General features: G+C 42.6%; 1 protein-coding gene across 1 annotated transcript in view; it reads right to left on the bottom strand.

Moving 5' to 3' along the window:
* Positions 1–13,199, bottom strand: part of LOC144125724 (helicase MOV-10-like) — a 61,922-nt gene that overhangs the window by 14,116 nt on the left and 34,607 nt on the right. The window contains 3 exon segments of the mRNA XM_077659366.1: positions 1,131–1,291; positions 6,604–6,821; positions 12,866–12,969. Of these exon segments, the coding sequence (XP_077515492.1) occupies positions 1,131–1,291; positions 6,604–6,821; positions 12,866–12,969 (483 nt within the window).

Raw genomic sequence — 13,199 nt, 5'->3', positions numbered from 1 at the left:
TGAGCTATAATTCACAGCATAGTGAGTGGGGAAAATATTCTTTGCAGTGCTTTCACAACAAAATTCTCTGCACAAGTCTCAAGGTACGAGTGTCTGCTGAGCTGATGTCACACACACCACGTGTCTATGTAATGAGGCTGACAAAGCTACGTAGGGAGCCCCGTAACATGGAATACTATCAGTAAGGCGTGTGCCTCGCAGTGTTCAAAACGCAGTCATGGTTTTGTTGTGACCAAAGTGCCTGTTGTTTTTTGCTGCGCAGTAGAACATTCGCAGTGCCACCCGAGCTGCTTGTGTTACCTACAGGAGGCGAAAACATTTCCACTAAACAGCGTTGCGCCTTGTCGAGCAATGCAACTACCACCTATATGCCTCTTCCCTGGCATTCACTCGTTGCTACAGTGGGTGGAAGCCAGACATGCCTGGCGTTCTGGATGCTTCAAGGCGTACATTCGCAGCTGAAGTGCATCAAAACAAGTCCGAAGCTCGGAGGGATGGCGAACTCGCAAATGCTGTCACTGTCGAAATGCTGCCACTGAGATCCCAGTGCTGCAGGTGTTTGTCAAGCCTGATACTGCGTTGATGCACTTGAATGAATGTGATGTTAACAAAATAAAAAGCACAATACCAACACCAATTTACATGTAGTATGTAAATAAATATACTGCACTGGTCAAACTCTCCACAAGTCGCAGGCACAATAATATCTCAAGCACATGTGGTCACGCCAAAAGCTAGCTTTCAGGTAAAAAAAATCACCCACCGCGGTGGCCCAGTGGTTAAGGTGCTCGTCTACTGAGCTGGAGTACCCTGGTTCGAGCCCTACACAGCCATAAGAAACACAAAAGGCCTATGTGCTGTGGGATGTCAGTGCATGGTAAAGATCCCAAGGTGATCAAAAATATTAGTACCCTACCTTTTTCTTCCTTTCGTCTTTCGCTCCCTCCTTTATCCCTTCCTTTACCACACTGGGTGTCCACCAAGATATGTGAGACAGTTACTGCGTCATTTCCTTTCCTCAAAAACCAGTTTCAGTTAAACAAGAAAGTAGTAGCCCCATGCACTAACAAAAGCATGTTCACAAGTGTACACATTCATCTAGCACATTCCTGCACTGGTAGTGAACCCACCTGCAATTCATTTTCATAAAACAGCTTATTTGGAACTTCAATAATGTCTGCATGGCTTCTGAAGTTTTTACGGAGCTTGGTCAGCATTTGGGGATTGTAGTAACCATTCTCCATGCGTTTGTACGGCTCACAGTCCATAAGACGCTCCAGAAGTGAAACATCTGCAAAGTTAGAGCATCAACAATTAACGATACCTCCCGTGCAATTTTTGAATATAACATAGAAGGCACTCGTTGACTCGTACTGCCTTACTACTTACCGTTCAACAACAGATTCCAAACTTACTGTAACAAAGTACTCCATATCAAATTAACAAATATAAAAGAAGGAGCACAATTCCACTTGAAGCCCATCCATATGAATGTAAAAAAACTCTGGTTAAATTACATTGTTTAAACATCTCTCTAACTTAGTCATTAGTCATAATGAGCTTTAAACCTATTAGAGACTGAGCCAGTTAAAAAAAAATTTAGCAGAACCTTTAGATACATTTTATAAAAAATGTGGCTAAAAAACATACGATTTGAACACTCAAGATTTGAAAAAAATCCCAAAGGATGATAACCAGTGTGTAATGCGAGATTGAGCGACAGCTGTCGAGGTATTTTCATTTTGCGATATATTGAGGTGAAGAGTTTGACACTGACGCATATATATGCATAGCTATAGAACAGTCTTTTTAGCTTTCCACATGTACTGGCTCCTCCGCTCTCGCATTTCTCCTTCCAGGACACCACCCTCAAGGTCCTTACTGTGGCAACCTCCCTCTGGCTGTACATTCCTCCATTCCTGCCCTACCCTTCACCTCCTCTTTCCACAATAATCACCCACCAGTTACTTTCCTCAGCTCCGGCCAATCCATTCTCCTTCCACCTTACTTATCCTATCCTGCGGGTGGTTTCCATGGCAACTACTCTCTTGTTGTGCATTCTAGTGCTCTCACCACACCCTCCTTCACCCACCGTAACCACACTCACGCAGTTCCCTTCAGCCACCTGCTGAATGGAGTTTCCTCCACTCTCACCATGCACGTCTCCTACTATGGTAACCACCCACCGGAAATTTCCCAGGGCATATACCGTCCTGTTCCACATTCCTCCACTTTTGCCATACCTTCCTCCTTACACAGTTACTACCAACGGCACAATCCTCTGGAGCGCTGGATTGAGGCAAACCTCAGCATTCCAATCAATAAATGTTGTTTGACTCCACTACCCGAAGGGTTACTATTGTCTTGTCGTACCCTCTTCCATCCATGGTAACCATCTTCTGGTTACGCATTCCTACTCTGTTGCCATACCCTCCCTTTTCCTCCTTCGATGGTAGCCACCCTTCAGGTGTTTCCCGGGGCAGGCACCCTCCAGTTGTGTACTCCTCTGCTTTTGCCATACCCTCCTCCTTACATGCTTGCCACCCAGAGGGTTATGCACTACTATGCTTTCACCATACTCTTCTCCTTCCATAGTAACCGCCCTTCCGTTACTCATTCCTCCGATTTTGCCATACCCTCCTTCTTCCATGGAAACCACCCTCCGAGCGGCTCCCATGGCAGCCACTTTTTGGTTACACACTTCGACTGCAATGCGAAACCAAAAGAATCAGAAGTGAACTTTATTTTCTGGCGTACAGCAGTGAAATTTGGCAGCCTTTTTTGGGACTTCGACTAAATGATTTAATGAAACATTTCACTGATAGCTAATGTCAGTAGCTCTGACATTATAAATTTTTATGCGCTTCATTGATACACCAAACTTGCACAAAGCCTGACGTGACAACAAAACATGGTAGCAGCCTGCAGTCACTCTTTAAATTTTAACCAAAAAGAATGGCTTATGCAGTGATATTTTAGAAATATTTTTACCAGCCTGAATTTTTTACTACACAAAATATTATATCCATTCTTGCATAATGCACTCATCATCGTCATGTCAAAGTAGCTGCAGAACAAATGTCACTGCATAAAGAATTTATCAACAAACGCAATGCAGCAAACCACATGAATATCTGTGAAGCCACTGTCATGCTAAGCTTTCTGCAAACAAGGAAGTCGGGCCAAAAAACAGTTGAGAAAACTGGTATTGCAGTTGCACAAGCAGCCACTTTTTCATTTATTTTTTTATTATTAGGTCCTCAAAGCCCCCATTTAAAAGGTATTACATGGGTGGGTGGGGAGTACAGCAGCTATGACAAAAAATGGTCCTCAATGGGAGTCTTTAATTGTTGATCTATGTATGATATGCTTGCTACCTATGGTTACAAAAACATTTTTACAAGTCCCTCCTGGGCTGTTTTCGGAGAATACCTTTGGGATGTGATTAAAAAAACCTTACAGATATCAAATCTGATGTCCCCTAAAATTCAACTTTTTTTTAGATTATTGCGATTTGAACCCTGTACAACCTTTTTCCATTAATTTAATCACTACTACATCTTTCATCACACCTTCGCCCATCATTGATGACCTGAGGCAATAAATCTCGCTTAAAAAAAAAAAACCGTACAAAGGAATTTACTGACACTTTCACTTCACAAAAATGTCAGTTGGCATTTCCTGGCATAAGGTCTGAATAGCTCCTTTTCTTGTGCTCGCAGAACTAAGCTGGCTCTTGCACTGTCAGCGCGGAAGAAACTTAAAACACCTTGAGTCCGTCGACAGCAATAATGAAAGTGGCTTGGATCTCTTTCTCATTTTTCAATGCTTCAGCCCTTTGCACCAATGCTCTGTGGGGAAGTTGCTGCATTTATGCTATGCTCCTCATGCTGCATCCTCCAGAGAAGAGCCGGCCTACTCGGATGTAACCACATTTGTTATAGTTTTTGGATGCTTTGCCCCGTTTCCCTTAGGCACTGCGAATAAGCTGCTGTGTTGCTCCTGTCTCATTCCTGCAGGAATGGCCCACTCGTGTTCTAGCACACTGGTGCAGTTTTCTGACGCTTCATCCCTTTTCACCTAGGCACCAAAAAGAAGCCACCGCAGCGGTTTACTGCTACTGTGTTCCAGTTCTTCATGTAGCATGCCCCCATGTTTGGCCCACTTGTACGCACATCTGCGGTTGGTTGCTAGACATATTGTACAACCAGAATTGGTTGAAACTTTGAGTTGGCAGGTAATGGTGAAATCCAAGAAAAAGAACAGTGCAACTTTATGGAACATTTTTACCAACCGCAACTTAGAGCATATGAACCAAGAATGTTTCAGTGAGGTTCTACTGTGTAAATGCAGACAATGCACACAGTGCACCCCTAAACTCCTAACTGCACCCGTAAACATTAGCAAGCTGCCTCCGCAACTTATGCACGCTGTACATACAAATAATTCACTGAATGCAACATGTCTAAGAAAGCTGTATAGCTTTCCATTATAGCTTTGCGGCAGTCCTCAGAAGAGATGCTAATGAGTAATTACTCCCTAACTGAAATATACTCGATCTTAGGGATTTTCTCGAAATTTATACATTCAGCCTTGTGGTCCTTAGATTAGTTGGTAGAGGATCTGCCCGGTTAGGCAGTGAACCAGGGTTCGATCCCCAGACCAGGCCAAATTTTTTTTCAACTGTGAAGCTTCAGAGAAACCTGTACAGATTTCCTTTGTAGCCATATGGTTTTGCTCAGGTGGGTGCTAACAGCAGTAATTGAAATATACTCCACTTTGGGGTTTCCCCACCAAATACGTTGCAGTAAAATTAATTTCTAAACTACTTGGCGCATATCTAACAACGTGCATAGATTATTTAATGTCTTGCACAGGTCTGGGCAAATGAATGAATAGCACCCTGCCCATGGTCACCTTTGGCTAAAAAAAAAGGCAACCACACGCATTGGTTGGTAGTACAGTAGAACCCCACTTTTACATTTTTTTAAAGGAACTTGGGGGAAAAAAATGTACAAAAATGTATAAGCTGGGAAAAAAAGCAGCCGGGTAACACACGTGAAAAAAAAAAAAAAGCTCCAAAAAAAAGTCTGCCGTTTTCTTTTTTAACTTCTAGTTTGGGCAGCATGCCTCTCCCGAACTTACAAGGCTTCGTGGCTCTCATGACTGTTCGCATGTGCAGAATGTCCTAAACACCCTGCAATGGCTCTCTATCTGCCAAAACAGCTGTCTGTGAAAGGGAAACAGCAGTGAAGAGAGAGGCCGCATGGGGCCGGCCATGTTAGGGCATACGTGCATGCTTCTGCGCAGTTTCCGCAGCAGCCACTTTAAATCCAGGCAATCCTTTTCTATTAGAACCTAGAAATTCCATTGCGAAGCTGCAAGTGGCAAGTCAAACGTGGATGACAGAAACATGCCTTGGAGCCAATCCACAGATCTGTATCATACAGTGCTGCCCATTTGACATTTGCCGCAGCATATTTTCATTTTTTCGGCTTTCGTCATTCACGATCGCACAGCAGCGGCTGGCAGCCGAGTTCCGATGGAGTCTATGGAGCCGTGCGTTGGCCAATACGCCGTTACCTCTATGCGCTTGCTAGATGTAGGCAGTCAAAATAGTGGCACAGGGTGAAGCACTATCTCAAAGCGATATTCATGACAGAGCATGTGGGAACGCTGTCACAGTTGTGATGTAACAGCAGAGTCTGTATTGCATAGGTTTCTATGGGAGGTTGAATGGAACCAGGTCAAGAAAACGTAGCAGCCGGGAAAACACAGCACCTGAGAATGCAACAGTGGGGTTCCACTGTATTACAGGTTAATTTGTTGCCCAGGGAACAAGCCAAACATGACATGCAAAAAAAAAACAACAACTAAATTTTGACCCTAAAGTCAAGAAGCGAAGGCGATAACTGTACCCAAGACCTTCTTAAAGCCAAGCAGCTCCACAACTGGCTCTAACCCTCTTATATGGGTGCCCTTTACATGCGGCTCAAGTGGATAGATCCTGGGTGTATTCTAAGAAACTGAAGCACACTCTCAAAACCCTTCATGATTTCCTTACTGATAGTGGTCTAACTAATCTCCAGAGATTGGAACTTTCATCTCATATGAGCTTGGCTCCCATTTTTTTTTTAACCTAGTGATGACACTGACACGACTGTTTTTTATATTAGTTCTTGCTTTCTGCAGGCTAACTAATAACACTTTTTGTTTGTAAAGCGTTGATGCACTCACATGCATCTATTTCACTGTTCATGTTACCTTATTCTTGTGTTCATTTTAAAATTTTTAATTTGGTTCCTTATGGTGCACAGTAGAAATGAACCAGCATATGCGGCCTGTTTTCCCATGTTACCATCAGTTATCAAACAAGACTGGCCAGATAAACTAGCTGGTACAGTACTGCAATAAAACACCACTTGATGATGGGAAGAAAACAAAGGAAAAAGCAGCATGCTATTTGTGCCTTTCTTCCTTGTTGATTCATTCTTGAGTGCTGCTCTCCAGCAGTGTCACAACATGACACTGCTCTTGAGTGTGCCTGAGTGCACGTCTCCCAATTTGCCTCTAAAGAGCAGATGCATCCATGTTTGTTCGCACCAAAATCGTAATGCTGAGTGAGCCGGCTCCGAATGACGGGGCCCAACTGCTTGGGGTCTCCTGCCAGGATGAAGTGGCCACCCACGCCTTTTCTGGTCCCGTCCCATGCTGACATGAGCCCCATGACGGGGATCAAACACTCTGGCTCCAAGGACTGCCCGGCCTCATCCACAAAGATGTGCGTGAAGTGGTCCAGTGGGAAGTCAGCAGCCACCAGTCTGCAGCACACACATACACACACCCAGCCTCTACTAGACCACAGCATCCACTACATTCAGAGAGTAACATTCAATGCTGGCATTCATAAGATAAAGTGTAAGTCATCAAATGGAGCACAGGTCACAAGCAAGGCTAAGACAATAAGGTCGGAGTTAAAGTAATTCACGGTCACTGACCAATTCTGAAGACGACTGACGTTTCGAGACTGCATTAAGGTTCCTTGTTAACTGAGAAGGAGAAGACATCGTCACATCTTATGCACACAGTGACCGTGATTCACTTCATCCTATGCCTGAATTGATTAACTTTCGTCAAACCCTTGATTAAGGCCAGAGTTGTGCAATATCATACTCTAGAACAGTAACTCATTAGTCCTACCTTAGCTCTTACAAAAAAACCTGAGAAATGGTATTGTAAAATACCGTCACATGTAGCATTAAACAAAACCTTGTAAACCATGTAGCATTGCAATGTTTCTACAACTTTGTTTGCCTTTGTGAATAGAAAGAGAAAAGTAATTCAGCACAACAAAAAGTGTATTTTTTTCGCTGGCCTACCCTTTGCTCTCTCTAGTACAGTTGAGCCCACAACGGCCAGTTATAATGAATGCTTGCTAATTACAAATGAAGGTGGAGCGGCCATCAAAATACATATTATAGAACTGGGTGTCACATAAAATGAACAAACTTGGCTGCACTGCTCGGTTATAACCAATGGTTGGAGTCTTCGATTTTTATTTTTTGATAATTCGGCAGACTTCTTTCACTTTTTTTTATTTCAGAATGCAATTTACAATTTTTTTCAGCGAATATTATTTTCAATGAATGAAATACTGACTTTTTCGGTGATTTAATGTAGCAACTCTGTGCAGTCAAAAGACACTTAAAGCCTATTTCGTTGTCTTTGTTATCCCAAACAATTTATTTACTAGTAATTAATGTGCAAATGGTAGTACTTGGAGCTGTGCTTGTAGAAAAAATTGCTACCATCAGAGTTACTGAAGTTAAATGAGATAGCCGGCAGTAAAAACGGAAGTGAAAGTTTACTTCTAAGAACTAGGTTGACATGTCATCAGATTGTTACACTCGGTTGAGCGTGATGGCAGGGCACCACTTGGCCAGTGTGTTGATGGCAGCGATGGAACTGCCGCTCAATCATTGCGGTAACAAAAACATACTTTTCCGTGACGCCCATACCCTGTTTTCTGCAATTGTCCTACATGCTGTTGATTACTTAACCGACTAACTGCTCTAAGCAGGTAATAATAGTGAAAAAATAGTGCTTAGCTACAAGGCGGCAAATAGGTGATGCTTTCTGGTCTGCAGAAGCGTGTAAGCTAAAGGAGAAATATCTCAAATCGCATAACTCCACTGATTATCCAACAATACCACTGTCGCATCATACTCCTGGCTTCCGTACTTAGCTGATTTCCAACTATGACTGAGGAACTCACATTCAACAGCCATCTAGCTATGCCTTACATGCCAAGAATACTAACTTTCTTTGATTAAAACGAAATTTTGAAAACTGAATTCAGCATACTTTTATCGTTTTTATAAATTTTTTTTTTTTATGGTTTACGCCGAAAAGTCCAATCTATAGATATAACGAATGAGGAGGAGGCACCGTAACCTACCCTGCTATCGAAAACCACATGCTTCCTGCCAGCACAGAGGCTGAAAAGCCCCTCCCTACTTCTGTGATCCCCCAAAAGAAAGTGTCGACCCGTAAAAACCCAATAAAAACAAGGTATTTAAACTGCAGTAAACCAATGGCCAAGCGTGTCCTGAAAGGCTACATGGTCAATCGATGCATGGGTCAGATGAACAAAGCATCTAATGTGGAAGCAGAAGCATGGCAAGCGTGAGATAGGGGCACCACTGAAAGCGAAACTACTTTATACAGTCAGAGATCAACCAATGACAGTGATTTTAGATGTTTGAATACCAGTCATGAAGTACGCTGTCCTGGCGAATCTGGTCATGTGGTTTGCGTCGCCTGCTCAATTGAAACTCCACCTTCTGCACTGCCACCGCGTGTATGCAGCATGCAGACAGCAGACATATACATTCTGCATGCGTATGGTGATGCACTGCCTCGTCTCAACATCCTTTCAACTTTGTCGTGGATCGAAGATGAGGATGCCGACCTATCATAATGAGTTGCCATGAACGCCTCTGACGCTATCGTCCACAGCAAGGGTCTCAACCAGGGGCACATGACCACGCTGGAGAGCTCAGAAAGAAGCTTGATAGGAGGTCTATTTTATTTGGTTTACGTGGTTCACCGGTTCACGCGGTTCTGCAAAGTGACGTTCATTTCAACAGTGCAACCTAGCGCCCTCTGCACCCGGCCGTTCATTTTAAAGCAATGCACCACTGCCCTGTGATGGCAGGTGCTGCCACCAATAGAGCTTGTGCGACCCAGATTGCTCGTCCCAAGCAATCTCTTATGACCAATCATTAATTTAACTGCCATCTGCCATCCGGAAGGCAGGCTGTGATGATGCCACAAAGCTACATGACCTAGGTGGCCCACCTAGGTTGCTTCTCCGGGGATTTTTCGCTCATAATGCCGATGCCAGATTTTCTTCAGAAGGGGAGTCGTAACGCTATCATGCTAAAAATGCGGCCTTGACCATGACTAGCTCTAAACAGAAATATAGACAGTGGTTTATAAGGTCAACTAAATTTATAAATGCATTTATAATTATCATGCTTGGCTCCTAAGTAAAAAGATTGCCTTAGTGCTGTGCAATTTTTATCAGAAAGAATTCGATGTTCAATTAGATGCTAAGTGTAATACAGGTGTTGCCTTCCCATGTAGTCAAGTTAACCCATATAAGCCGCAACTTCATAAACTAAAACATTTTTAAATATAAAATTATTTAACAATTCAGAATAATCCTTTTATTGGTGGAAACATTTTTCTCAGTACAGACTTCTGAGCTGTCCTACAATGTAGCATACTAGGCAAATTCACTACATGTTATGTGTAGTAAAGCTTCCAACAATTGACATTGACTTTCAAGTAATTTTCCTCATCATGCCTGGCAGTTTTCTTACGATAATGTGAAAAAATTGTATTCCTTGGAGAAGTACAATGTAGTCGATGGGGTCAAATAAAAAAAAATGGCACCTAGAGAAGACTGACAGATCTTTCTGAGTGCACACAAAGCAACCCTTCCACGGGAAAAGTTTAGACCCTTTTGAACCTGTACACCGCGGTGGCTGAGTGGTTATGGCACTTGGCTGTTGACCCGAAAGACGCGGGTTCGATCCCGGCCGCGGCGGTCAAATTTCGACGAAGGCAAAATTCTAGAGGCATGCGCACTGTGCGATGTCAGTGCACATTAAAGAACCCCAGGTGATCGAAATTTCTGAAGCCCTTCACTGCGGCGTCCCTTATAGCATGAGCCGATTTGGGATGGGTTTTTAAACCCCCTTAAACCAAACCAAACCTTTTGAGCCTATGATAGTGGACGCAAGCTTTTAAACAATACACAATACATAAACTTATAGAGTTACTGCGCAAAAAAGTGGTGTCCTACGTATAGGACACTAGGCACACATGGGTTAATGTCCATCTACAATACATGAATTTTTTTCTGTGACAAAGAAAGCCTTATGGGAAAAGCTTGCCCATTTAATATTGGCAGAGTTTGCATTTGGCAACAGCTGGAGTACAAGTTTAAAATAAACTGAAAAGCCTCTAGAGGGCTTAAAGAGGACTAAAGCAAAAAATGCTGCATCTGGGCATTTCTGCACCTCTTGTGAGCATGAAGATTGAATGTATTGGTCCATTTCCAGCACTGCACTTCTTGAGGCTTTTTAGTTAGTCTTCTTTTTTTGATGTTCTTGAGAAAGAGCATCATATTACACTAACTGTGCTCCTCACACCAGGACTGACAAGAGAAAACAACAGGTGCACTCCTTTGTAGATAATTCTCAAGCTATAGCCGTTCAGAAGCTAAACATTCGACTTGCTCATCCTGTGGAATGGTTATTAACTCCACATGAGTGTGACAACTCAGCATTGTTTCTGTGCTACGGTTTTTCATAGGCTTTCACTAAGCACTCTCAAAATTCGGTCAACCATGTCATTTTCATAGTTGTTTCCCACTTCTTCAAGCTGTGCAATTTCTCGGAGCTCATAAAAATAATCTCGCTCTGTATTGAACATGTTGCGCATCTTCATATAAATATTTAGGAATCAGCCTAACACAGGATTTCTCTTGAACCACCCACATAATGAATATAACCAACGAAGCTAACCGTGTTCTTGGTTATCTAAAACGTAACTTGCGTTTAGCACCTTCTTCCGTAAAACTGTCCGCCTATTTAACTCTTGTCCATCCTAAACTTGAATATTCATGCTCAATCTGGGACCCCCAACAAATTAACGTAGCCAAAACCCTTGAGTACGTCCAGAGCCATGCGGTAAGATTTGTATATTCCGATTATTCATATCATATGAACGTAACAGCACTAAAACAAAAGCATAACCTGTCCAGCCTTGAATCCCGCTAGAAAATAACTAGACTCTGCCTTTTCCACAGGTTTTGTTTTATCACTCCCCTTTGAGTCATTCCGTTATCACCCCTGTTCAAAAACCTCGAGCACCCACTTCTGCACATCTGAAATCATTCTTCGCCCAGACCGCTAGAGACTGGAACAACCTGCCCGCTGAAGCTTTCAGCCGTCCTGGCCTGGAATCCTTGAAATCATTCATCATTGACCAAATGAAATGATATGTTAGCCCACCTTTCATGTAATGCCCCTAGTGGGCTTTTGAGGTACTCATAAATAAATAAATAAATAAATAAATAAATAAATAAATAAATAAATAAATAAATACAGGCACCCATAACAATCAAGCAGCACAGCTTGACGGTTGCGGCATCAGCTAAGTACAGCCTCCTGAATCACTGTTTCAAAAGGCCAAAGGAGTTTTCGATGGCAGTTCTCTGTCAAGAATGGCACTTGTTAAACCTTCTCTTCCATGCTTGACAGTGCTGCTCGATGTCTCAGTATGGTGTCAGCAACCAAAGCAGCAAAGGACGGGCATTAACCCCCAGTAGGTACCCACTGCTCCGTTTTGTGGCTGCTTCTTCATATAAGGGGCCTTCTCAAAGCACTTGAGCATCATTTGCAGACCCAGGGTATCCGGCAAACACATCAGTAAACTTATTTTGATCATCACACATTCCCTGGACAATCACCGACAAACTTTTTCCAGTTGAAGTATTACTGGGCTGATTCTGATTCTGCCAGGGTGTTAATCTCAACATGGCAGCCATCTACATACTCATGGTGTTTCTTGTCCCTTTTATAGCTCTTTTTGCTGAAAAGCTGGCCTTGTTCTCACTAGCTTGGCCCCACGGTGATCTCCCCACTGATACCGTGAAGGAAGTTAAGCACCATGTACAACACCATGTAATGCATGCATGCATGTAAAGATTATTCATAAAGGCAAAATCTGTTTGCTAGGGAGTATATGCAACATATATATATACTACCACTTACTACGAACTTGAGACACAATGAACGCAATCCGCATGACCGTCGTGTTCATTATAAATGGGCTCGACTGTATTTACATGTGCTACTTGGAAAAGTGAGAGAACCAATTTTAACCAGTTTTAGCCAGCGAAATATGCCTTGTGCGCAAGGAAGTTCTGTTACCAGCTGTGAATTCAGAATTAAAAAGTGAAGGAGGAACGAAAACAAGGCAGCAAACTCAATGATGCTTCTCCCCTCACTTGTACAGAAATTTCAAGACTGCCCCCACAAATGAAGTGAAATAAAAAATGTTGCAGTGAGGAAGCACTCAATTTTTAACACTTTCCTGTACAGCAACATCATACTATACCTCCTAGGCATGCAACTCCTACCCACAGCAGCCATATACCCTTCACTGAACAGGGTAATCTCCATGACCCCGCTAAATTTCAACTGTGTGATACTGCTTTAGATATGAACTCGCACCAGTAAAGCAGTATCATATGAGGGACAAATAAACACGACGATTATAGTATACTCACTTCCCAGTGCACGCCATTGTTGCCACAATGATTCTCTTTCTCATCAGGTCTTTGCTCGAAGGGTAGAAAAACTCTTTTTGATTGGGAATGTAGTTTGAATATTTCTAAAAAGAAAAAGATTTAGAATTAGCACCACCTGGCATTGCAACTGGGTGCCATCATATAGTGGCAGTTAAGGGCCTCTAACCTCTCAGAATGCTATAACAGAAAACTATGCAATCTTCCAGCTAACAATGCACACAACTATAAACAATATTTCCCATTTTTGTCAACTGAATTAAGATCTTGATTACAAAGTTGCTTGTGTTAAGTTTTGGCCATGCCATATGCTATA

Source organism: Amblyomma americanum, chromosome 3, assembly GCF_052857255.1.
Source record: "Amblyomma americanum isolate KBUSLIRL-KWMA chromosome 3, ASM5285725v1, whole genome shotgun sequence".
NCBI classification, from domain to species: Eukaryota; Metazoa; Arthropoda; class Arachnida; order Ixodida; family Ixodidae; genus Amblyomma; species Amblyomma americanum.
The sequence above is the reverse complement of the archived record's forward strand: the minus strand, read 5'-3'. Positions and strand labels throughout refer to the sequence as shown.